Source organism: Sphaerodactylus townsendi, linkage group LG06, assembly GCF_021028975.2.
Source record: "Sphaerodactylus townsendi isolate TG3544 linkage group LG06, MPM_Stown_v2.3, whole genome shotgun sequence".
NCBI lineage: Eukaryota > Metazoa > Chordata > Lepidosauria > Squamata > Sphaerodactylidae > Sphaerodactylus > Sphaerodactylus townsendi.
The window spans coordinates 5,213,803-5,239,395 of NC_059430.1; the positions used below are offsets into that span (position 1 = coordinate 5,213,803).

General features: G+C 49.3%; 1 protein-coding gene across 1 annotated transcript in view; it reads left to right on the plus strand.

Annotated features, from left to right (window-relative positions):
* The first annotated feature begins 4,913 nt into the window (after positions 1 to 4,913).
* The window catches only part of LOC125435269 (kielin cysteine rich BMP regulator), a 124,244-nt gene continuing 103,564 nt past the window's right edge, over positions 4,914 to 25,593 (plus strand). Inside the window, exons 1-3 of the mRNA XM_048501460.1 lie at positions 4,914 to 5,336; positions 13,983 to 14,539; positions 16,516 to 16,588. Of these exons, the coding sequence (XP_048357417.1) occupies positions 5,225 to 5,336; positions 13,983 to 14,539; positions 16,516 to 16,588 (742 nt within the window). The 5' untranslated portion in view covers positions 4,914 to 5,224. The remainder of the gene's footprint in view (positions 5,337 to 13,982; positions 14,540 to 16,515; positions 16,589 to 25,593) is intronic.

The window sequence follows — 25,593 nt, forward strand, 5'->3', positions numbered from 1 at the left end:
TAATCGCCCAGTGCCGCATTCCAGCCAATGGGGCGATGCACTAATGCAGCGATGGCGAACCTTTTCGAGACCGAGTGCCCAAACTGCAACCCAAAACCCACTTATTTATCGCAAAGTGCCAACATGGCAATTTAACTTGAATACTGAGGTTTTAGTTTAGAAAAAACAGTTGGCTCAGAGGCGTGCGTTACTCGGGAGTAAGCTTGGTGGTAGTCGGTGGCTTTGCTTTGAAGCAACCGTGCAACTCTTCCAACAGGTGAATCATGACCCTAGGAGGGTTTACTCAGAAGCAAGCCCCATTGCCAGCAACCGAGCTTACTCCCAGGTAAAGGATCATGCTTTAGTTCTTCACATGAAAATCAGTGGGGTTTAACAGCGCTTAACAGGGTTACCTACACTGCTTCCCCAAAACTAGGTCTTAGGTTTAATGCTAATAATCAAGCCCAGTGGCCCAGGCCAGCCCAGATGTGTATGGGGGGCACTCTGTTTGTGCGAGCCCATAGAGAGGGCTCTGAGTGCCACCTCTGGCACCCGTGCCAAAGGTTCGCCACCACTGCACTAATACGACCCACTGGAAAATCTGTTACATCACCCAGTGTATATAATAAAAGAGAGCCGTGGCAGAGTTTTCATCTATTTTCCATTTTCGCTGATAGGAAAACAGTCCAGAATCAACTGGTTCTAGTGGTCCAGCCAGCCTTCCCAAGTTTCTTTTCTTCACTTATACCCCTGCCTTCCTGTGGGATTGAACCCGGGGTCTTCTGCGTGCCGAGCAGAGGCTTTCCCACTGAACCAGACCCCCCCCCCCCCCCCGCAAAGCGGCTTACACCATTCTCCCTTTTACCCTCACGACAACTCTGTGAGGTAGGTTTGGCCGAGAGATGGTTTAGCTAGCTGAAAGTCATCTGGTGGACTTTGTGGCTGTGTGGAGACTTGAACTCGAGATCTCAACTTCCCAATCTTAAATCGGCACTAACAGTTAGACCTCAAATTTTCTGCAAGGGCACCAGCACTGCGTGCAAATGAGATGGACAGGTTGTGCATTCTGACACGTGGAAGTATATTTTATTTATTTTATGCATTTACAAAATCGCATCTCACCATTCTGCCTTTACAAGAAGAGGAGTTTGGATTGATACCCCGCCTTTCTCTGCAGTGGCATAGGAGGTTAAGAGCTCGTGTATCTAATCTGGAGGAACCGGGTTTGATTCCCCGCTCTGCCGCCTGAGCTGTGGAGGCTTATCTGGGGAATTCAGATTAGCCTGTGCGCACTCCCACCCACGCCAGCTGGGTGACCTTGGGCTAGTCACAGCTTCTCGGAGCTCTCTCAGCCCTGCCCACCTCACAGGGTGTTTGTTGGGAGGGGGGAAGGGCAAGGAGATTTTAAGCCCCTTTGAGTCTCCTGCAGGAGAGAAAGGGGGGATATAAATCCAAACTCTTCTTCTTGTTCTTGTTCTTGTTCTTGTTCTTGTTCTTGTTCTTGTTCTTGTTCTTCTTGTTCTTCTTCTTCTTGTTCTTCTTCTTCTTCTTCTTCTTCTTCTTCTTCTTCTTCTGTAAGGAGTCTCAAGGCGGCTTACAAAGTCCTTTTCCCTTTCCCCAAACCCACAACAACCAATGTGTGAGGCTGATGGGGCTGAGAGTGTTCAGAGAGAACTGTGACTTTCCCAAGATCACCCAGCAGGCTTCATGTGGAGTAGCGGGAAAACAAATCCAGTTCACCAGATTTGAGTCCACTGCTCACGTAGAGGAGTAGGGAATTGAACCTGGTTCTCCAAATTAGAGCCCCCCACTCTTAACCACTACACCACGCTGGCTCTTCAAGTTAGAGCAGCAGTGGCGTAGGAGGTTAAGAGCTTGTGTATCTAATCTGGAGGAACCAGGTTTGATTCCCCGCTCTGCTGCCTGAGCTGTGGAGGCTTATCTGGGGAATTCAGATTAGCCTGGGCACTCCCACACACGCCAGCTGGGTGACCTTGGGCTAGTCACAGCTTCTCGGAGCGCTCTCAGCCCCACCCACCTCACAGGGTGTTTGTTGTGAGGGGGGGAAGGGCAAGGAGATTGTAAGCCCCTTTGAGTCTCCTGCAGGAGAGAAAGGGGGAAAACTCTTCTTCTCCTTAAAACATTCATGATTCAAAAGTGTGTATGGTAGGTCAGAGAAGCTGGCGTGGTCCCTACCACATTAAACCATGCCCTGGGAAAGCAGGTCCCTCTGTTACAGAGGAGGGACAGCAGCCCTTAAGGTTAGATGAGCCAGGTAGAGGGCGGAAATTACAACTGTCAGTGAACTGGTTGTGCATAAAAGTTTTCTGTGCGTCCCTGCAGAACAAAGTGCGATCCAGGGTTGCAATTGCTGGCACCCCGTGACATTTTCCAACAGTCCAGCAGACACTCTGGCAATTACATCTGGTTTAGAAGTTCGCGGAGCCATTCCACAGTTTGGAACAGGACGCTGAAGCTCGGAGGATTTCGAGTGATTTTTCCGCTTTGGCCATTTGAAATGACAATGACCAGTGGTTTCGATTTATTCAGCATCAGAGCAACCAAGTGCTGCAAAAATCCAGGAAAATGGCAGATGCCTGAAGGAAGGTGAACAACCTGAAAGAAAAGAAAAGGAAGAGGAAAAGAAAAGAAAAGAAAAGAAAAACCAAGGAAAAGAAAAGGAAGAGGAAGAGAAAAAGAAGAAGAGTTTGGACTTATATCCCCCCCTTTCTCTCCTGCAGGAGACTCAAAGGGGCTGACAATCTCCTTGCCCTTCCCCCCTCACAACAAACACCCTGTGAGGTAGGTGGGGCTGAGAGAGCTCCGAGAAGCTGTGACTAGCCCAAGGTCCCCCAGCTGGTGTGTGTGGCACAGGCTAATCTGAATTCCCCAGAGAAGCCTCCACAACTCAAGCGGCAGAGCTGGGAATCAAACCCGGTTCCTTCAGATCAGAGTGCACCTGCTCTTAACCACTACGCCACTGCTGCTCCAAAGGTTTTTGTTTTAATGCTGGAAACTTGCACATGGTGCAGCAAAAGGGACTTGGGAGGGGAGGGGGCAGGCACAAATATTCTAGGATTTTGCCCACTCCCTAGTCCTTGTGGAGACACGGGGAGATTCTTTCCCAGAAAACAGAAACCAATCCCTTCCCCAATTTACTGGACAGATGTTCCTAAAATCTGGTTGGGCAGCTGTTTAAGAAAACACAGCAGTGGCGTAGGAGGTGGCGTAGGAGGTGAAGAGCTGGTGTATCTAATCTGGAGGAACCGGGTTTGATTCCCAGCTCTGCCGCCTGAGCTGTGGAGGCTTATCTGCGGAATCCAGATTAGCCTGTGCACTCCCACAGACGCCAGCCGGGTGACCTTGGGCTAGTCACAGCTTCTCGGAGCTCTCTCAGCCCCACCTACCTCACAGGGTGTTTGTTGTGAGGGGGGAAGGGCAAGGAGATTGTCAGCCCCTTTGAGTCTCCTACAGGAGAGAAAGGGGGATATAAATCCAAACTACTACTCTTCTTCTTCTTCTTCTTTTCTTCTTCTTCTTCTTCTTCTTCTTCTTCTTCTTCTTCTTCTTCTTCTTCTTCTTCTTCTTCTTCTTCTTCTTCTTCTTCTTCTTCTTCTTCTTCTTCTTAAGAAAACACATGAGAGGTCCCAGCTCGGCCAATTTTATGTCTGTCCACTAGATGGCAACAAATGCTACAAATTATTCTCCAACAAGAGAATCTCTCTCTCCCTCTCTCTCTCTCTCATAAGTGTAATGCGGGAAAATAACAATCTTATTGTCCAAAAGTGGCTTTATTCCAACAAAGAGTTCTGGCTATCTAGGGTTGCTAGTCTCCAGGTGGGACCTGGAGAGCTCCTGGAATTATAACTGGCCTCTAGATGACAATTCCCCCGGAGAAAAATGGCAGGGGAGACTGTGTGGGGTTATACCCTGCTGAGGTCCCTCCCCAAATTCCCTCCTTCCCAGGCTCCACCCCCAAATCTCAAGGAATTTCCCAGCCCAGAGTTGGCAGCCCTGCAAACATCTGACCAAAATGGGTCAGCCTAGTCCAAGAACATATTAGGGCTGTTAAACAAATGCAGAACAGAGAGGGTAGCGCGTCCCTCAATCCAGTCTCCTGCAGGAGAGAAAGGGGGGATATCAATCCAAACTCAACTCAAAACTCAGAGTCTGTGGAATCCATCAAAGCCTCTGCTTGGGTTTCCAGCCTCCTGGTAGTTGCTGGAGATCTCCTGGGATCACAGCAGATTTCCAGGCCCCAGAGACCAGTTCTCCTGGATAAAATGACAACTTTGGGAGGTGGGCCCTATGGCATTACGTTACACCCCACTCAAGCCCCTCCCCTCTCCAAGCCCCACCCCCCCTCAGGCTCCACCCCCAAAACCTCCAGGAATTTCCCAACCAAGAGCTGGCAACCCTAGCTCCTGCCGCAATCCGTTTGCCGGTCGCCGCAAGACCCATTCCCGCCTTTGTCCGTCCTCACCAAGCAACAAGAGATTCTTTCCATCCTGGGAAGACAATAAACTTCCCTTGGGGTGCTGTGTGGTTTCCGGGCTGTCTGGCCGTGTTCTAGCAGCATTCTCTCCTGACGTTCCGCCTGCATCTGTGGCTGGCATCTTCAGAGGATCTGTGACCCAACTTCCTGGGCGTCAATTCCTGAGGATCCTCTGAAGATGCCAGCCACAGATGCAAGCGAAACGTCAGGAGAGAATGCTGCTAGAACACGGCCAGACAGCCCGGAAACCGCACAGCCCCCCAGTGATTCCGGCCGTGAAAGCCTTCGACAATACAATAAACTTCCCTGTTTCCTCTCTGCTGCATCTAATCCGCAGCCCGGATCCGCCACTGGTTTTCGCTCAGATCCCTCCAGAGGTGGCTCCGGCCACAGCATCCCCCTCAACCCTGGAGCTCTTTGAGTTGGGGGGGAGTTTGCATCCAAGCCCTGCAGAGCCCAAGAAAGAAAGCCCTCTTGAACTCTTCCCGGGGCCTCTGAGATGCTGACTCTTGCCTCTTCCCTCCTCTTCTTTGCTCCAGCGTAGACTGCTTCCCCAGAACCAACCCTTACACACACACACACACACACACACATCTGGCTAGACTCGGCCGCCCCTCGCGGATGTTTCGGAGATCAGCTGCCACCCACACTTCAGGCGCTGCAAACTTTGCCAGACTGGAGAAGAGCTTCCATCTTCCTTCCCCGGGGCTCAGCTTCCAATGAATTTGGCTGCCCTGCAGCTCTGGGGACATGCAGGGGTGGTGGCAGCTCTACGTGGCTCAGTGGGCAGCCCTGGCGGTCCACTGCGTGGGGCAGAGCCCTCCCGGGGACGAGGCGGAGCTGAACTATTACGGTGACAATGGTGAGTGAGCATGACAAGTGGGTGCCCGGGCACCTCTCTTTCAGCTTGCGGAACAAGAGAACGGTTGTGTTGGCGCCAGGGATGGGCGATAAGCCGACTAGCTGCGCTTTGATTGGATGGGAAGCCTGTGCAGACCTCTGGGTAGCACAGAGCTCTTTCTTGGGCACAGCAGCGGCAAGAAAAAGTGCAGAGAAGGGCAACGAGGACGATTGAGGGACTGGAGCACCTTCCCTATGAGGAGAGGCTGCAGCGTTTGGGACTCTTTAGTTTGGAGAGGAGGCGGCTGAGGGGGGATAGGATTGAAGTCTATAGAATTATGCCTGGGGTAGAAAATGTGGACAGAGAGAAATTTTTCTCTCTTTCTCACAATACTAGAACCAGGGGGCATCCATTGAAAATGCTGGGGGGAAGAATTAGGACTAATCAAAGGAAACACTTCTTCACGCAACGTGTGATTGGTGTTTGGAATATGCTGCCACAGGAGGGGGTGATGGCCACTCACCTGGATAGCTTTAAAAGGGGCTTGGACAGATTTATGGAGGAGAAGTCGATCTCTGGCTCCCAATCTTGATCCTCCTTGATCTCAAATTGCAAATGCCTTTAGCAGACCAGGTGCTCGGGAGCAGCAGCAGCAGCAGCAGCAGAAGGCCCTTGCTTTCACCTCCTGCACATGAGCTCCCAAAGGCACCTGGTGGGCCACTGCGAGTAGCAGAGAGCTGGACTAGATGGACTCTGGTCTGATCCTGCTGGCTTGTTCGTATGTTCTTATGTTTGAATGGAAAAGAGGGGATCATTAGAATGGATACCCCACCAGAAGTGAAAAACACTCTGTCCTCCTGCAGTAAAAGCGTGTCAGTCTGCAAGAAAACGGTTTTGATTGATGCCCCGCTTTCCTCGACTGCAAGGAGTCTCAAAGGGAATTACAAACTCCTTCCCTTCCCCTCCCCACAACAGACCCCATATGAGGCAGGTGGGGCTGAGAGTGTTTGGAGGGAACTGTGACCGGTCCAGAGTCGCCCAGCAGGCTTCATGTGGAAGAGCAGGGGAACAAATCCGGTTCACCACATTAGAGTCCCCCGTTCACGTCAAGGAGTGGGGAATCGAACTTGGTTCTCCAGATCAGAATCCGCCACTCCTAACCAGTGCACCGTGCTTAAGGTACCACTGGATTCTTGTTTAGTTTTAAGTGTTAGTTTAGTTGCTGGCCGAACAGTGTCAAGTTACAGCTGACTGATGGTGACATTGCAGTGTTTTCAAGGGAAAAGGTGTTCAGAGGTGATTTGCTGTTGCGTAGCAACCCTGGATTCACTTTCTGCCCTCCCATCCAGGGGCTAACCAGGGCCAACCCTGCATCTTTTCCAAGGCCTGACAAAATCAGGTTAGCTTGGGCCATAGATATGGTGACCAGACATCCCGCTTTTGGCGGGACAGTCCCTCCTTAAAACAATTTGTCCCGCGTCCTGCGGGTTTTTTGAACCGTCCCGATTTTTGGAAGGCAGCAGCCCGTGCACGCGACCGCAGGAGCGCGCTGCCTTCTGGGGTGCCCCCGGTTCCCGCCCTGTCACAGGGCAGAAAACGGGATCACCCCAGAAGGCAGTGCGCTCCTGCAGCTACGCGCGCGCGGCCGCCCGCCCGGGTCCTGATTTACAAAGGTGACAATCTGGTCACCTTAGCCATAGAGGTCAAGGCAAGAGACATTCAGAAGTGGTTTTGCCACTGCCTGCCTCTACATAGCCACCCTTGACTTCTTTGGTGGTCTCTCGTCCAAGTCCTCACCGGGGCTGGCTGACCCTCCTTAGCTTCTGAGACATGGTGAGCTCAGGCTAGCCTCGGGCTACCAAGGTCAGGGTTTGTCTGAATTACTTCTCACCAAACACAGAAAGCGAGATTTCCTGAGCTAAATGATTGCTTTCATACTATGTATTGTTGAAGGCTTTCACGGCTGGAATCACTGGGGTGCTGTGTGGTTTCCGGGCTGTATGGCCGTGTTCTAGCAGCATTCTCTCCTGACGTTTCGCCTGCATCTGTGGCTGGCATCTTCAGAGGATCTGATGGTAGGAATGGAAAGCAAGTGGAGTATATATACTGTGAGGTGAAAAGGTGAGGCCATCTGAATAGAGTAGCATGGAATGTGAGTCACAGAGAAGTCTGTAGCATGGGAGTAACAATGAAGCTAGCAAGGTCAATAGGTGAATGGATCTGAATAAAAGTATCCTGGTCTTTGTTCCCTTTGAGTGCTATAGTCTATAGTTGTCCTGTGTTTGTGTGGAGCTGATCAGTCACTGTCTTGATTCTAGAGTTTTTCAACACTGGCAGCCAAATTCTGTTCATTTTCATGGTTTCTTTCATACTGCTTGCTTCTGTTGGTGTAAACAAATGCCCAAGTTTTGCAGAAACCTGTTTGGCAGCAGGAAGCGCAGATAGCTGCTGAGGATTTGCCAAGAGGCGTTGGGCACCTGGTAGGCCCAAACTGCATGGCCAGGAAGAAGAAATGCTATGAAATGCAGTTAGACCCTTTAGCCCATGGCAGAAAGAAGGCTCTTGCCCCAGACTCTCCCTCACAGGCCCACCAGTAAAGGCAGGACCCATTGATTGCTAAATCTTTCAAGACTCTTCAATGGCTTAGCAGCAAAGGTAAGGCATGCTCGGAAGCATTCCCTGTTGGGTTGAGCACATGCTCAAAAGCATACCCCGTTGCTTCTCTGTGTGAGTCAGCGTCCTGTAGCCTGTGAGAAAACTGGAGAATCCGTTTCCCTGATCGACGGAGGCTGGCTAATGCATGATGAGCTGGAAAAGACAAGGATCCCAACTCTGCTTTTCCGTCACAACCCTAAGCTACGCACGACAGCTTCTTTCACGTTTTTGGAGGACAGGCTATTGTGGGTTTTCCAGGCTGTGTGACCGTGAGTCTGGTAGTTTTTGGAGAGGAACACATCTCACCGTGACCTTCCTCTGAAGAAGCCAGCCGTAGATGCAGGTGAAATGTTAAGAGGGAAAACTACCAGACCACGGCCACATAGCCCACAACAACCAGTTGATTATAGCTATGAAAGCCTTCAACTTTGAGGGGGGCAGTTTATTAGTATTATTGGGGTGCTGTGTGGTTTCCGGGCTGTATGGCCGTGTTCTAGCAGCAATCTGACATTTCACCTGCATCTGTGGCTGGCATCTTCAGAGTATCATTAGTATTATTGTTTAATATCACAGCTGCCAGTTCTTTAGCTGGTTGTTGGCCTTTCATTACAATTCAAGCCTCGTCCAGAGGCCTAGGAAGTTGTAACGTATCGGCGTAGTATTCGTGCGAATCCCAGCAGGGCTGCCTTCTGAATCTGACAGATGTTAATTTTGTCAATTCGAAGATGTTTCAAGTGCTGCGCTAGTGTTTTCGGGATGGCGCCCAGCGTGCCGATTACCACTGGGACGACCTCAGCTGGTTTGTGCCATAGACGCTGAACCTCGATTTTCAAATCGCGGTATCTAGTGACCTTCTCGTGTTCTTTTTCGACAACCCTGTTGTCACCAGGTACTGTTATGTTGATGATGGTCACTTTCTTGTCCTCCATCACTATGATGTCGGTATATGATGTGCCAATACTTCGTCCATTTGGATTTGAAGGTCCCACAAGATCTTGACCTTCTCATTTTCCATGACTTTCTCTGGACAATGTCCCCACCAGTTCTTAGCTGTCCTGAGGTTGTAATTCCTGCACACATTCCCATGGATCATCTTGGCCACTGAGTTATGCCTCTGTATGTACTCAGTCTGGGAGACCTCTTTGCAGCAGCTGAGTACGTAATCTACAGTTTCATCGGCTTCCTTGCACAATCTGCACTTTGCATCCTCTGAGTATTTTTTGATTCTGGCCTTGATCATATTTGTCCTTATCACCTGCTCTTGAGCAGCTAAAATCAGGGATTCAGTTTCCTTTTTCAGAATTCCAGTTGTTAACCACAGCCAGGTCTTTTCAATGACCTTGATCTTCTCCAGAAATTGGCCATGCAGTGCTTTGTTGTGCCAGCTTTCAGTCCTCATTTTAATCAGATTTTTTCCTGTTTCCTGTTTGGTTCTCTGGGCTTTCAGTAAATATCCGTTCTTCACTTCCATTATTATTTTTGGTATAATTATTGTATCGTCGAAGGCTTTCACGGCCGGAATCACTGGAGTGCTGTGTGGTTTCTGGGCTGTATGGCCGTGTTCTAGCAGCATTCTCTCCTGACGTTTCGCCTGCATCTGTGGCTGGCATCTTCAGAGGATCTGATGTAGGAAAGGAAAGCAAGTGGAGTATATATACTGTGAGGCCAGATGGCCTCACCTATTGACCTCACAGGTATATATACACTTGCTTTCCTTTCCTTCATAAGATGCCAGCCACAGATGCAGGCGAAACGTCAGGAGGGAATGCTGCTAGAACACGGCCATACAGCCCGGAAACCACACAGCACTCCGGTATTATTATTATTATTAAATTTTGTTCAATATCAAAGCTGCCAGATCTTTAGCTGGCTGTTGGCCTTTCATTACAATTTCAGCCTCACCCAGAGCCCTAGGATGCTGTAATGTATTGGCGTAGTATTTGTGCAGATCCCATCCTCCTCCCCCTCCTCCCCCTCCTCCCCCTCCTCCTCCTCCTCCTCCTCCTCATCATCATCATCATCATCATCATCATCATCATCATCATGATTTAATATGCTGCCCCACCACGGGCATAGCTTGGGAAAGTGAAGCCCGGGCAGATTCCAAGTTTTCCGCCCGCCCCCTATAGGTCCCCGCGCCCCCCCACACACACACCTTAGCCGGTGGTGGGGCCTTGCAGGACATGGCGAGGGGGAAGGAGGAGGGGTACGGGGGTGATTTTCCACCACCCCCCATGACCCCAACAGCAGCCACCCGGGGCGCCTATCCCCACCCCATCCCATGCAAGCTAAGCCACTGTGTCCCACCCCTTCTGGGCCCAGCTTCCCACTTCGAGAGTAACATGCTTACAAAATGTAACTGGAAACATCTTCCTGAATTGCTCCGCCCACTTCCAGGTCAGAGTGGTTACAGGCTTACCAACCTCCTGGTGGTGGCTGGAGATCTCCCAGAACTACAGCTGATCTCCAGACAACAGCGGGTCAGCTCCCTTGAAGCCAATGGCTGATTTGGAAGGTGGGCTCAATGATATTGTATGCAGATGAGTTCCCTCCCCCTGCTGAAACCCCACCCTCCCCTGGCTCCACCCCCAAAATCTCCAGAGTTGTCAACCCTAAGATCACACACACACAATCACACGCACACACATTTCTCATGTTTCTGATGAGTAAGAACATAAGAACATAAGAACAAGCCAGCTGGATCAGACCAGAATCCATCTAGTCCAGCTCTCTGCTACTCACAGTGGCCCACCAGGTGCCTTTGGGAGCTCACAGGCAGGAGGTGAAAGCAATGGCCTGCTGCTGCTGCTGCTGCTGCTGCTCCTGAGCACCTGGTCTGCTAAGGCATTTGCAACCTCAGATCAAGGAGGATCAAGATTGGTAGCCAGAGATCGACTTCTCCTCCATAAATCTGTCCAAGCCCTTTTTAAAGCTATCCAGGTTAGTGGCCATCACCACCTCCTGTGGCAGCATATTCCAAACACCAATCACACGTTGCGTGAAGAAGTGTTTCCTTTGATTAGTCCTAATTCTTCCCCCCAGCATTTTCAATGGATGCCCCCTGGTTCTAGTATTGTGAGAAAGAGAGAAAAATTTCTCTCTGTCCACATTTTCTACCCCATGCATCATTTTATAGACTTCAATCCTATCCCCCCTCAGCCGCCTCCTCTCCAAACTAAAGAGTCCCAAACGCTGCAGCCTCTCCTCATAAGGAAGGTGCTCCAGTCCCTCAATCATCCTCGTTGCCCTTCTCTGCACTTTTTCTATCAAGTAACCCTGGTGTAGCAGACATACTTGCCCTGTAAAAAGTGGACGGGGTTTGTATCAGTGGGTGTAAAAAGGGGGCTCAAAATCCAACTGTAGACGTGCTGGGCAGAAATGAGGCTTCCGTTCAGTTCCCACATTCATAAGTCAAACCAGGCCAAGGTCCGTGGCCGGACGTCCGCCGGACGGTGTCAAGCCGTGGAAAGCCATGCAAAACGGGACGCTCCCTTTTGTTTTAAAAACTGGACAAACAGCCAGCCCATTGTCTGGGCCCCTTTCCCAGAAAACCCCTCTGAAATCCAGTTTAATTAAGTCCAGCTGGTGGTACTTCAGACAGGGGGTGGGGGAGAGATGGGAAAGATGGAATGTGCGCAGGGGGAGGATGCTTGTACAGCCCCTGGAAAGGCAGACGGGGCGGGGGGAGGGATATATGCTCAGCTGCGGGCCACATCTGGCCCCTGCCCCCATAAAACTGATTGGGATTCCTGCCCTAACCCCTACTCTATCCTTTTGCGTTGTAGGATTCCATGCAGGCCATGAGTCCCTTAGCAAGAGGTTTGCTTCTTTCAATCAGGGCTACCATGGAGAGAGCAGCCCCTCCTTATCAAAAAAGATTCTCTGCACGAAAAGATTCTTATCAGTGGAATCAGAGAATCTCCCTCTCTCACCCTCCCCCCCCCCACCCACCATCTGGGGTTCCCACTTTTATTGGTCATTGTTTCAGGGTCTTCCCCTGGGACTAGGAGCAGCAGTGGCGTAGGAGGTTAAGAGCTCATGTATCTGATCTGGAGGAACCGGGTTTGATTCCCAGCTCTGCCACTTGAGCTGTGGAGGCTTATCTGGGGAATTCAGATTAGCCTGTGCACTCCCAAACACACCAGCTGGGGGACCTTGGGCTAGTCACAGCTTCTCGGAGCTCTCTCAGCCCCACCTACTTCACAGGGTGTTTGTTGTGAGGGGGGAAGGGCAAGGAGATTGTCAGCCGCTTTGAGTCTCCTGCAGGAGAGAAAGGGGGATATAAATCCAAACTCTTCTTCTTCTTCTTCTTCTTCTTCTTCTTCTTCTTCTTCTTCTTCTTCTTCTTCTTCTTCTTCTTCTTCTTCTTCTTCTGGGGAGAGGAAGGGAAAAGAGCTTCTAAGTCACCTTGAGTCTCCTTACAGGAGAGAAAGGTGGGGTATAAATCCAATCTCCTCCTCCTCCTCCTCCTCCTCTTCTTCTTCTTCTTCTTCTTCTTCTTCTTCTTCTTCTTCTTCTTCTTCTTCTTCTTCTTCTTCTTCTTCTTCTTCTTCTTCTTCTTCAAAAGCTGGTTGGTAGGCAGAAATGCAACAGGGGGGCTTATTTGCAATCAATAGGGGGCAGGCAAGCTTAACCCTACAAAACTGGAATTAAGTACCTAAAAAAATTAGGAAATTGTTTCAGGGGCCACTAAATATAAAACTACTAAGTATCAAAAACATGTATGTGTTTATTACAGATCTAAAATCATCCACACTTGTAAAAAAAGACCCACAATAGCCTACCTTATGCACACAACATCACAATTACAGTACCCAGAAGTGTCCGATGTGAAACTTTTTTGACACTTAAAAAGAACACATTTTGGCCAACTGGCCTTCCCCAGTGGTCACGAGTAATACTGTGATATAGTGTTTAGGTACCACACTACAAATTGCAATTATAATGCCTTTTTTTATGACTGAGATCAATTGTTAGAAAGTTGTTTAAATTGACACCTGGGTCTTTCACACAAAGTCACATCCTCTTGAAGAGTATAATACAATGTTTGGAGTTTGGAGAGGAGACGTCTGAGGGGGGATATGATTGAAGTCTATAAAATTATGCCTGGGGTAGAAAATGTGGACAGAGAAAAATGTTTCTCTCTTTCTCCCAATACTAGAACCAGGGGGCATTCATTGAAAATGCTGGGGGGAAGAATTAGGACTAATAAAAGGAAACACTTCTTCACGCAACGTGTGATTGGTGTTTGGAATAGGCTGCCACAGGAGGTGGTGGTGGCCACTCACCTGGATAGCTTTAAAAGGGGCTTGGACAGATTTATGGAGGAGAAGTCGATCTATGGCTCCCAATCTTGATCCTCTTTGATCTGAGATTGCAAATGCCTTAACAGTCCAGGTGCTCGGGAGCAACAGCCGCAGAAGGCCATTGCGTTCACATCCTACATGTGAGCTCCCAAAGGCACCTGGTGGGCCACTGCGAGTAGCAGAGAGCTGGACTAGATGGACTCTGGTCTGATCCAGCTGGCTTGTTCTTATGTTCTTACGTTCTTAATGTGCCAATCATGCCCAATTCTGCCAGGGCAACATCTTCCAATGCCTCAGTCACAGGACATTATTTTAGTCTGGAGCAAATGAATTCCTTTTTTATCCTGCCTGTTCTCCAAAGAATTTAGGATGACATCCAGGGTTCTTCTACCCCTCCATTTTATCTGCACAACAACCTTGTCAGGTGGGCCCAAACAGAGAATTACTGGCACAAGGTCACTCAGTCTGTTTCTTGGGAAATACCGATTTCAGCCCATGCCTTCCTCCTTTTTCGGCTTGATTTATACCCCACCTTTCTTCTCAGCAGCGTACACCATTCTCATTGTTATTGTGAGGTAGAGCAGGCTGAACGTGTGTGACTGGCCAAAGGTCACCCCAAGATCTTCCATGACTGAGTGCAGGTTCAAACCTGTGTCTCTAACCACTGTCTCACGCTTCCGTCCCTCCTGTTCTGTTGGATTTGCAGTGATTGACCTTCTGGAGGCCCTCAACATCACCCGCTCCGTCGAGGGCGTCACCAAGGCCAAGGGCCCCGATCCAGGAATGCCCGCTTGGAAGTTCCGCCAAAGGGTGCCCCACCTGACCCTCCCCTGGGACTACTCCGTCTACCTGCTCTCCACGGTGCAAGCCGCTCTGGGGTTCCATTTCGTGGCCCGCCAGAGCCGTGGCTCGGAAGGCACCCTCGTCTCTCTGGTTTCTCCAGCCGCCACCAAGCGAGATGGGCGCCCGCTGCTGCAATTGGTCTCCAGCACCCGGGCAGATCACCTCCGACTGGACTACCGCGCCGTGCACAACATGGAACCTGCTTCCTTGGTCTTCCCCGGCAGCAACCCCTTCGCCCGTGGCCGCTGGGTCCGGCTGGCCCTCAACCTGGAGCCTCACCGCATCTCCCTCTTTGTGGACTGCCAGGAGCCTGTCGTCTTTGAGAAGGTCGGTGGGGAAGAGGTCCTCAGCCTCATCCTGCCCCTCGATCTGCAGATCACCTTTGCCAGTTTGTCTGGAGACAGGAGCAGCAAATTCTTGGTGAGTCTCTCCGCTCCGCTCCCCATACGCTTTGCGACACTGAGTTTGCAGGATGCCGTGTCGAAGGCTTTCACGGCCGGAATTGACTGGCTGTTTTGGGTGTCTACGTGGCCGTGGTCTGGTCGTTTTTGCAACGTTCAAAACAATATAAGATTCACAAACACGCGTGGCACATAGGTGCTGGCTCAAGCAATTTATATTACCTGTTAGTTACTTGTAAAGTATGCCAAATGGTTGGCTATTAGACTTATCAAACTATTATATCTCCATAACACATATATATCTCCACTTGAAATCCAATTCATGCCACAATTTATTACAAGACAACCTTCTCTCAAGTCCATAATCATGTATTTGTTAAACCAACAATGTCCATAATCTTAAGAACATAAGAACAAGCCAGCTGGATCAGACCAGAGTCCATCTAATGTTCCTCAGTGCCTTTCTGCTACTGCGCAGGCAGAAAAGCCCCACCAGGTTAGTGCCATTGGGAGCTCAGCATGCAGGATGTGAAAGCAATGGCCTTCTGCGGCTGTTGCTCCCGAGCACCTGGTCTGTTAAGGCATTTGCAATCTCAGATCAAAGAGGATCAAGATTGGTAGCCATAAATCAACTTCTGCTCCATCAATCTGTCCAAGCCCCTTTTAAAGCTATCCAGGTTAGTGGCCATCACCACCTCCTGTGGCAGCATATTCCAAACATATTGCCCCTATGTGCATCACTTTACATTTTGCTACATTGAACTGCATTTGCCATTTCTGGAAGCCCACTCAATTCCCAACTTATCAAGGTCCCGCCAAGCTCTTCGCGAATCCTTTGCGCGTTCTTCACCACACTGCATAATTTAGTATCATCTGCAAACTTGGCCACCACGCTACCTACCCCTACTTCCAGGTCATTTATGAATAGGTTAAAGAGCACTGGTCCCAAAACGGATCCTTGGGGGACACCACTCCTTACATCTCTCCATTGTGAGAATTTCCCATTTACACCCAATCTTGTAAATATTATTGCGTCATTGTCACCCATTGTGACTGTAATACAAGTTCATAACAATTAATGAAAATCCTGGATTGGTGGCTTGAATTACTTATAAATACCATCCCAATTCAAGGGCAGTCAAATTTCTCATCATTTTCAGTTGTATATATTTCAATCCGCTCCGTTGTACTTCCCGAACGCTTGACTTGAGAGAAGGTTGTCTTGTAATAAATTGTAATAAATTGTGGCATGAATTGGATTTAAAGTGGAGATATATATATGTTATGGAGATATGATAGTTTGATAAGTCTAATAGCCAACAATAGCCAACCTCATAGGGTTGTTGTGATTAGGAAATTAGGAAAAGAGTTGGTGGGGAGAGAGCCATGTATGTTTTGATGGAAGTGGGAGGTGTTTGTGAGCTGGTACAAAAAATCATTGTTTGGTCATGGTGGGGGAGGGTGGCCGCCCATACGCCGGGTGGGAGGGCACCAAACTCAGGTTTTGTCCCCGGGCGCCAGCTTGCCTAGGTACGCCCCTGCTGTTCAGGTTGCATTTTCAAGTCCACTGATACTGCCAAGTCCAATTCTTCTTTGCAAGTGGGTTGGCTCCTGAAGACTCCAAGGGCTTGGTGAACAGGATTCAACATGATGAAGGTTTCCAGGAGAACTCTCACCCATTACAAACATAAAAAAGAAACCCTGAAACAATAAACTCCAACATTTACAACCTAGCAAAAACAAACAACTACCTTCCCACTAGTTCCCAACAACATTGCAGTTACCTTAACAAGGTGTTCAGGGCTTATACAAACCAAGGTCCGAGTCTGGTAGCCTCGTCTCCTTCAAACTACATGAGCTCTGCAGCCTCTTGCTGCTTTGAGTCTCCACCCCTTTCTGGGTCAGCCCATTCTGAGCATGGGGGTTACAAGTCCAGGCTATGGGGGCTGCCCCCCTGGGGTGCTGTAGGGTGACTCTCTGTGAATGTTTCTGCAGGGCTACTGGCAGACGGCAGAGATCTCCCCCAGCGGCTTCCCACACCATCCCTGGCACTGCGAAAACCTGCCAGGTAAGCTCTTGTGGGTGGGAGAGGACAGACGGCCGTGGCTGAAGAGTGTGAGTGGGCCGGCATGTGTGTTTCTGCTGGGAGGGATGCGCAGGAATCCATTTGCATGTCCGGGGGGAGGCTGGGTGGGATACAGCAAGCCGGGGGGGGGCAGGGTCAAGATGAAAAGGGCGCTGAACTCAAGAGCAAAGCGGACAGGGGGCATTTTCTCATTAAGCTCTTGACAGCTGTGCTGAGATCCGCAACAGCTGGCCCAGATGTTCCTTGTCGGGGGCAGCTAAGGTTTTGGAGAAGATCCAGTAGCAGGGAGGGTGGGAGAAAGGAATGGGGTTGGTGCTGGGGACCCGTGTTGGATTGCAGGGTCTGAACAGTCTGGCTGGCCGAGCCAACGGAATGTCACATTTCCGGCTGCTTCTAAGCCAGGCAAATGGCCTTTTGAAAGGGTTATTTGGTGACAGCCCCTCTATCCTTCTCTCCATGTCTCCAAGGGAGCAGCAGTGGCATAGGAGGTTAAGAGCTCATGTATCTAATCTGGAGGAACCGGGTTTGATTCCCCGCTCTGCCGCCTGAGCTGTGGAGGCTTATCTGGGGAATTCAGATTAGCCTGTACACTCCCACACACGCCAGCCGGGTGACCTTGGGCTAGTCACAGCTTCTCGGAGCTCTCTCAGCCCCAACTACCTCACAGGGTGTTTGTTGTGAGGGGGGAAGGGCAAGGAGATTGTCAGCCCCTTTGAGACTCCTGCAGGAGAGAAAGGGGGGATATAAATCCAAACTCTTCTTCTTCTTCTTCTTCAAGGATGGCATAGATAGTTGTCATACAGATCATTGAATCGACGTTGGACGATAAGGTATTGCACAGTGGAAGCTTAGTGCATGATTACAATATATTTCTTACAGTAGTAATCGATAAGAAAATGCAATTGCTATTAACAAATCTTTACTTTCATTACAGATATTTGTTAATAGCAATTGCATTTTATGTATGGTTATACACTGTAAATTATATTTGTAATATACACAAGCCACTGTGTAGCACACGTGCGTCACGTGATTCTTTGATCTGTATTTGGCTAGCTGTTTTGGGCGCACTTACTCTATTCATGGAACAGGCATTCTCAGAGGGAGGTTGAGCTTCCCTTATAGGGAAATAACGGTCCCGAATTCCCCCTTTCTAACCAGCATGGGCAGTCTGAATGATTATTGGGCTCTGGGCAAAAATTACGGAGGAAGCCATCCCCAGCCAGTTTATTCCATCCCGAGCCAGCATGGTGTGACGGTTCAGAGACTCTATCCTGGAGATCTGGGTTCGATTCCTGCCCCTCCACATGAAGTATTCTGGGTGACCTTGGACTGGTCACAGTTCTCTTCAAATGCTCCGAGCTCGTGTAGAGGAAGGCAATAGCAAACCATCTCTGGGGTTAGCAGAAGTCATCTGTAACTTGACGATCTTTAAGAACGTAAGAAGGAGCCAGCTGGATCAGACCAGAGTCCATCTAGGTCTGAAGCTTCTGCTACTGCAGAAAGGGCTCCAACACCTAGGGTGCCTCCTCTTTGGGAGCTCACATGCAGGATGTGAAAGCAACGGCCTGCTGCTGCTGCTGCTGCTCCCGAGCACCTGGTCTGTTAAGGCATTTGCAACCTCAGATCAAGGAGGATCAAGATTGGTAGCCAGAGATCGACTTCTCCTCCATAAATCTGTCCAAGCCCTTTTTAAAGCTATCCAGGTGAGTGGCCATCACAACCTCCTGTGGCAGCATATTCCAAACACCAATCACAAGTTGCGTTACAACCACACACACTCGCAAAACACCAAACAAAAATAGCCCAAACGACTTACCCAGGCTGTGGTAAACAACCGTCTGGTCCTGTGCAGCTATTTGGGTAGATCAGGCTGGTGAGGTTGGTGGAGGGGTGAGCCAGTGGGCATGCTGAGTGTCCCTACCTCATGCCTGGTGCCAGTCAGCCAGGAGAGCGGGCAGCCACACAGCACAGCAGGGCTACACAGCCGCCCAGCCCCTCCAATCCCTGCCCCAGACCTCATTCCCCCCTGCTGCTTCTTAAGAATCATGAATTTGTGTCCTTCAAAACCAGTGGTTCTCAACCTGTGGATCAGGACCCCTTTGGGGGGTCGAACGACCCTTTCACAGGGGTCACCTAAGACTCTCCGCATCAGTGTTCTCCATCTGTAAAATGGATAAACGTTAGGGTTGGGGGCAGAGGTGGGATCCAGCAGGTTCTCACAGGTTCCTGAGAGTAGGTTACTAATTATTTGTGTGTGCCGAGAGGGGGTTACTAATTGGTGATTTTACCACATGATTTTTGCCTTAGTTACACCCCTCCTCTCAGCAGTAGCGCGCAGAACTGGAAGCAGTCTAGCAGGAGGTGCACCGGCGTGCGTGGCAGCCTGCGCCTGTGTGCATTCATTTCCCGCCCAAGGACTGGCACAGCAGCTATGTCCCTGCCACAGCCCCGCCCAGGAATACCCCCTCCCCAGAATGCCCGGCCACGCCCCCGTCGTGCCCTGCCCAGGCCCATTGGCGCTACGCCACAGTTTGAATCCCACCACCATGGGAACCTGTTACTAAAATTTTTGGATCCCACCACTGGTTGGGGGTCACCACAACATGAGGAACTGTATTAAAGGGTCACGGCATTAGGAAGGTTGAGAACCACTGTTCAAAACTATCTATTGTTAGCAGCGCTGCAGATCGAGGTCCACGGCTTCCTTTGTCGTCAGTCCTTCCTCTTTTCCTGCTGCCATCGGCTTTTCCTAGCACTATTGTCTTTTCCAGCGAGTCTTGCCTTCTCAGGATGTGATCAAATTTTCAGAGGTGGGATCCAGCAGGTTCTCACCAGTTCCCGAGAGTGGGTTACTAATTATTTGTGTGTGCCGAGAGGGGGTTACTAATTGGGTCTGCTTTTCCGTTAGAAATCCCATTAGGTCCAAAAATCATAAAGTCCTGTTGTTTCCTATGTGGCTGGTTAGCGAAGGTAGAAAATGGGATAATTCTCCCTGTTGGGCTGTTTTAAAAACATGTTTTAGTAATATGGTCAAGTTCCTTGTTTAAGGAAAGTCTCCTTCTTTTGATTTCTAGAAACAAAATTAAGTATTTGAAAGTATTAAGTATTTGACAGGCAGTCAATTAGAGGAGAAGTAGTTGTTTCTGTGGGCAGCAGACGATAGGACTTGCTAGAATGAGTTTAAATTATGGACAGAAAGATACCAGCTGGAAATTAGGAACTTTTTCTTTACAGTAAGAGTTTTACAGTAACAGAGAAATTATTAATGCCCCGCCCCCGGAATGCCCGGTCACGTCCCCATCATGCCCCGCCCAGCCCCATTGGCGCTACGCCACTGTTTGAATCCCACCACCATGGGAACCTGTTACTAAAATTTTTGGAGCCCACCACTGCTCAGTTTGGCTTCCTGGGTGAGTTCAGGCTTGATTTGGCCCAGGCTGCCAGTTTTAACCCAGGCTTAATTCTCACCCACCTTCCTACACCCTTAACTTCAATTGTGGGGACTGGTTCCCGGAAAGGGATGCTGTCCGGTACCTAATTTTCGTTATTTCCAGATACTGGCCTGAAGCCAGATTCGGTTTCCTCCCTTGCTGGGTTTGTTCTGTCCTTGGATGTGTTTAAACAGAGGTTGGATGTATATTTGTCAAGGATGTTTTAAGTCACCTTGCCCCCTTCCCCCCCCCCTCCACACACCTTTGTGATCCATTTCCTACTTCATATGCGCCCTTTGCCCGGCGTGCACCAAATGGACATGCTCAGAATTCCCCTGCGGCCATTGAAATAGGAGACGATGCCAGACCCTTGGCGCTGCCAGTAAAGAGTGTGTGGTCTATGAGGGCAACATCTGCTTTCGTTAACTCACCCCCTGTGAGCGTGCCTTTGATTTTACCTCTGGCTTTCTGCTGCTGGTGTAACCTCAGCTTGTGGGTTCTGTGGGGCAGTACTTGGAAGGAGTTGCAAAGAACCAAATTTAAACAACAAAATGGTTTACTTTTCTTTACAATTAACACTTTTAAAACATCAACATTTAACGTTACAATTCAAGGTCCTGTTCAGGTTGCATTTCAAGTCCTTCTATTTACAGTCTACTGATATTGCCAAGTCCAAATCTTCTTTGCAAGTTGGCTGGCTCCTGAAGACTCCAAGGGCTTGATGAACAGGTTGCAACATGATGAAGGTCTCCAGGAGAACTCTCACCCATTACAACCACAAAAGAAACCCTGAAACAATAAACCCCAACATTTACAACACAGCAAAACAACAACTACCTTCCCAGTAGTTTCCAACAATATTGCAATTACCTTAACAAGGTGTTAAGGGCTTATAGAAATCAAGGTCCGAGTCTGGTAGCCTTGTTCTTCTGCAAAGAGCTCTGAGTTCTGCAGCATTCTGCTTCCCTTCAGACTCCACCCCTTTCTGGGTCAACCCATTCTGGGCCAACCCATTCTGGGCATGGGGGTTACACTGGCTTGAACGAACGAACGATTCATATATGGAATTCACCTCGAGAGAAAACAATACGATGACCTCGGGCATAAGCTGCTTTCAAAGGGGATTCAACAGACTGATGGAGGAGAGGCCTAAGAGAGGCTGCTAACCATGGTGACGAAGTGGAACCTCCACTTTCAGGGGCAGTCAGCCTAATTCATTTCCTGCAGACGAAAACAATTTTGTATGACTGAGGCATTGTAACATTTTGCATTAAGAACATAAGAACATAAGAACAAGCCAGCTGGATCAGACCAGAGTCCATCTAGTCCAGCTCTCTGCTACTCGCAGTGGCCCACCAGGTGCCTTTGGGAGCTCACATGCAAGATGTGAAAGCAATGGCCTTCTGCAGCTGTTGCTCCCGATCACCTGGACTGTTAAGGCATTTGCAATCTCAGATCAAAGAGGATCAAGATTGGTAGCCATAAATCGACTTCTCCTCCATAAATCTGTCCAAGCCCTTTTTAAAGCTATCCAGGTGAGTGGCCATCACCACCTCCTGTGGCAGCATATTCCAAACACCAATCACACGTTGCGTGAAGAAGTGTTTCCTTTTATTAGTCCTAATTCTTCCCCCCAGCATTTTCACTGGATGCCCCCTCGTTCTAGTATTATGAGAAAGAGAGAAAAATGTCTCTCTGTCAACATTTTCTACCCCAGGCATAATTTTATAGACTTCAATCATATCCCCCCTCAGACGTCTCCTCTCTAAACTAAAGAGTCCCAAACGCTATAGCCTCTCCTCATAAGGAAGGTGCTCCAGTCCCTCAATCATCTTCGTTGCCTTCTCTGCACTTTTTCTATCTCTTCAATATCCTTTTTTGAGATGTGGCGACCAGAACTGAACACAGGACTCCAAGTGCGGTCGCATCATGGCTTTATATAAGGGCATGACATTAGCAGAATTGGGCATGATTGTCACATTGCATTGTACTCTTTAACAGCAGCAGTAGCGTAGTGGCTAAGAGTGGGTGCACTCTAATCTGGAAAAATCAGGTTTGATTCTCCGCTCTGCTGCTTGAGCTGTGGAGGCTTATCTGGGCAATTCATATTAGCCTGTCCAACACATGCCAGCTGGGTGATCTTGGGCTAATCACAGTTCTTCTGAGCTCCCTCAGCCCCACCTACCTCACAGGGTGTTTGTTGGGTGAGGAGGGGAGGGAAAGGAGTTTGTAAGCACCTTTAAGTCTCCTTACAGGAGAGAAAGGGGAGATATAAACAAACTCTTCTTTTTCTTCATGTGGAAGGCCTGGGGGTCAGTGTAAACAACTCTTCTACAATTGGTCTCAGTCATAAAAAAAAGTGTTATAATTGGAATTTGTAATCTGGTAGCTAAACACTGTATTACTGTATTATTTTTGACCACTGAAGACCACTGGGGAAGGCCAGTTGGCCGAAACACGTCTGTTTTTAAGGGTGAAAAAAAGTGTCCCATTGTACCCTTCTGAGTATCGTAATTGTGATTTATGAGGTAGGCTATTATGGGTCTTGAAGAAGGAGGAGGAGGAGGAGGAGGAGGAGGAGGAGAAAAAGAAAAAGTAGGAGTAGTAGTAGTAGTAGTAGTAGTAGTAGTAGTAGTAGTAGTAGTAGTAGTAGTAGTAGTAGTAGTAGTAGTAGTAGTTGAATCTTACACGTCCGGCTTGGGCAACATTTCGTTGTGACGCTTTTTATTGATAAAGCAACACCCCCTCTCTTTATCATTCTATCCTGTGATGAGTCTGCAGACAAGTGATTGGTTTCGCAACATGAAGCCATCTGCAGGTGGGCTGATATAATATCTATGTTACTTGCTCAAGCAAAATTTAAAAGGCCATATTTGTCGGTGTGTTCAGCGTCATCAAGCTTTAGCCATGTTAAGAACATAAGAACATAAGAACAAGCCAGCTGGATCAGACCAGAGTCCATCTAGTCCAGCTCTCTGCTACTCGCAGTGGCCCACCAGGTGCCTTTGGGAGTTCACATGTAGGATGTGAAAGCAATGGCCTTCTGTGGCTGTTGCTCCCGAGCACCTGGACTGTTAAGGCATTTGCAATCTCAGATCAAAGAGGATCAAGATTGGTAGCCATAAATCGACTTCTCCTCCATAAATCTGTCCAAGCCCCTTTTAAAGCTATCCAGGTTAGTGGCCATCACCACCTCCTGTGGCAGCATATTCCAAACATATTCCATGTTCAGAGACGTATGGGGGCCAAATGGTGCCCCGTGGCAAAAACCCCTCTGGGTGCACCCCCACCCGCGGAGCACCGCTTACTCGCAGCCCCTCTTCCAAGCCCAGCAGCCGGGGCTACTGGGGCTCCCAGTCCTTCCCTCCCCAGCTGGGGAAGACACGACTGGGAGCTCCGGCTGAGCTTTGCGCCTCCAGCTGGGGGCAAGAAGCTGAGCAGGGCGCCGGGCTCTGCTGTCTACAACCAGCTCCTAGGGCAGTGGTGGCGAACCTATGGCACTCCAGATGTTCATGGACTACAATTCCCATCAGCCCCTGCTGGGCATGCTGGCAGGGGCTGATGGGAATTGTAGTCCACGAACATCTGGAGTGCCATAGGTTTGCCACCACTGTCCTAGGGACTGGGAGCCGGCTGCAGGCCATGCACCGGGCTCAGCTCCTCTGCTCTGGCCAAAGGTGCAAACCGTTTGGTCACGTGGGGGGCAGTGACGTAGGTATAGATCAGTGGCGGCGAACCTATGGCACGGGTGCCAGAGGTGGCACTCAGAGCACTTGCGCACAGAGTTCATTATGTGGGAGGGGGTGGAAAATCACCCCCCCACACACACACACACACGCATCTAGGATGGCCTGGGCATGATCCTTTACCTGGGAGTAAGCTCGGATGCTGGCAATGGGGCTTGCTTCTGAGTAAACCCTCCTAGGATCATGACTCACCCATTTGAAGCGTTGCATGGTTGCTTCACTAAGCTTACTCCCGAGAAACGCGTGCCTCGGAGCCAACAGTTTTTTCTAAACGAAAACCTCAGCATTCAGGTTAGATTGCCTTGTTGGCGCTTTGGGATAAATAAGTGGGTTTTGGGTTGCAATTCAGGCACTCGGCCTCGAAAAGGTTCGGCATCACTGGTATAGATTTTTTATGGGGTGGGTTCGGTGACTGAGGACTTTCCAGCTGTTCCATCCCATGCATTGTTTCAAGCAAGCCGGACATGTAATGGGAGTGGTTTGAACCCGAGAACCCCCCCTTCCTACGTCCCTGCACGGGGGAAGCCGTTCGGCACCCCCCATGTGACCAAAAGCCGTGTGCCCAGGGACATGGGGTACTGCATTTCCCTAGGGCCGTGTTACCCACTGCCAGGGGTAACTAGAAAGTGATTTCAGAGTGATTTCAGCTTTGGCAGCAGTGAGTGGATGCAAAGGCAGGCTGCCTTCAGAGCAGAGGTTCTTTATTGTGATTTCAAGCTCTTTCCAGGCCAGACTGCCCACCACAGAATGAAACACAGCCCTTTTTATACATTTCCCCAGTAACCCAGAAAGGGGGTGTAGGGCAGTCCCACCCCCATAGTGCAAAAGACCAGGAAGGGGGCGGTCTCCTTCCATCTAATACAGAGAATATATCCTAGAACGCCAAAGGGAGAAAACAATCCCTTTGCACATGCTGATGAGATCAAATCCCAGAAGAAAAGCTTGCGCCCTCTTGCCTGAGGTGGTTCCTTGGGAGTGTTAGACAGAGACAAGTTTAAATGATCCAATGAATTCTTGGATCCTGAAAGTAAGAATGTGAACAGTCCAATGAGCTTCTGGATCCTGAGAGCAAAACTTCAAACAGTCCAATAGCAAAACAGAGTGACATCCTTTGTTAGTCAAAAGACCCTTTTGTTGGTGAAGATGGGATTACCTGGGTGTTGGTCCAAACTGAATTCCAGGACTAACTTCCTTGTCCCTTAATAGCAGACCTTTCTGGCCACTGCTTTGGCCATCAGACACCAATTTCAAAAACAACATTTCTAAACTTAAACCTAAGAAAAACCTTAAAGGATAAACACACATACTTATAGGCAAGACTTGACATATACCTATTGGCACTTTCTTGATCTCAGCTTACAAATGCCTTAGCAGACCAGGTGCTCAGGAGCAGCAGCAGCAGAAGGCCATTGCTTTCACATCCTGCCTGTGAGCTCCCAAAGGCACCTGGTGGGCCACTGCGAGTAGCAGAGTGCTGGACTAGATGGACTCTGGTCTGATCCAGCAGGCTAGTTCTTATGTTCTTATGGCAGGGCTTACTTAAAACTAATAGAACCTTAAGCTAACTGAAGAACCTTGTTAAACTAAAATCCTAAACTGCAGGCAAAAAACTCAACTAAGAGGGGCTTTTATTACATCCTAGAATGACACAAACACAAGGGAAACCCTATAGCATTGGCACAAACACACATATACATTCTCTGTGAACCTTATGGAGGCTTCTGAACCACACAAGTCTCCGTGTCCGGGCATGGAGCCAGTGTAGCCAGGCAACCTGACTTCAGGAAAATATTTTGTTCATTTTCCT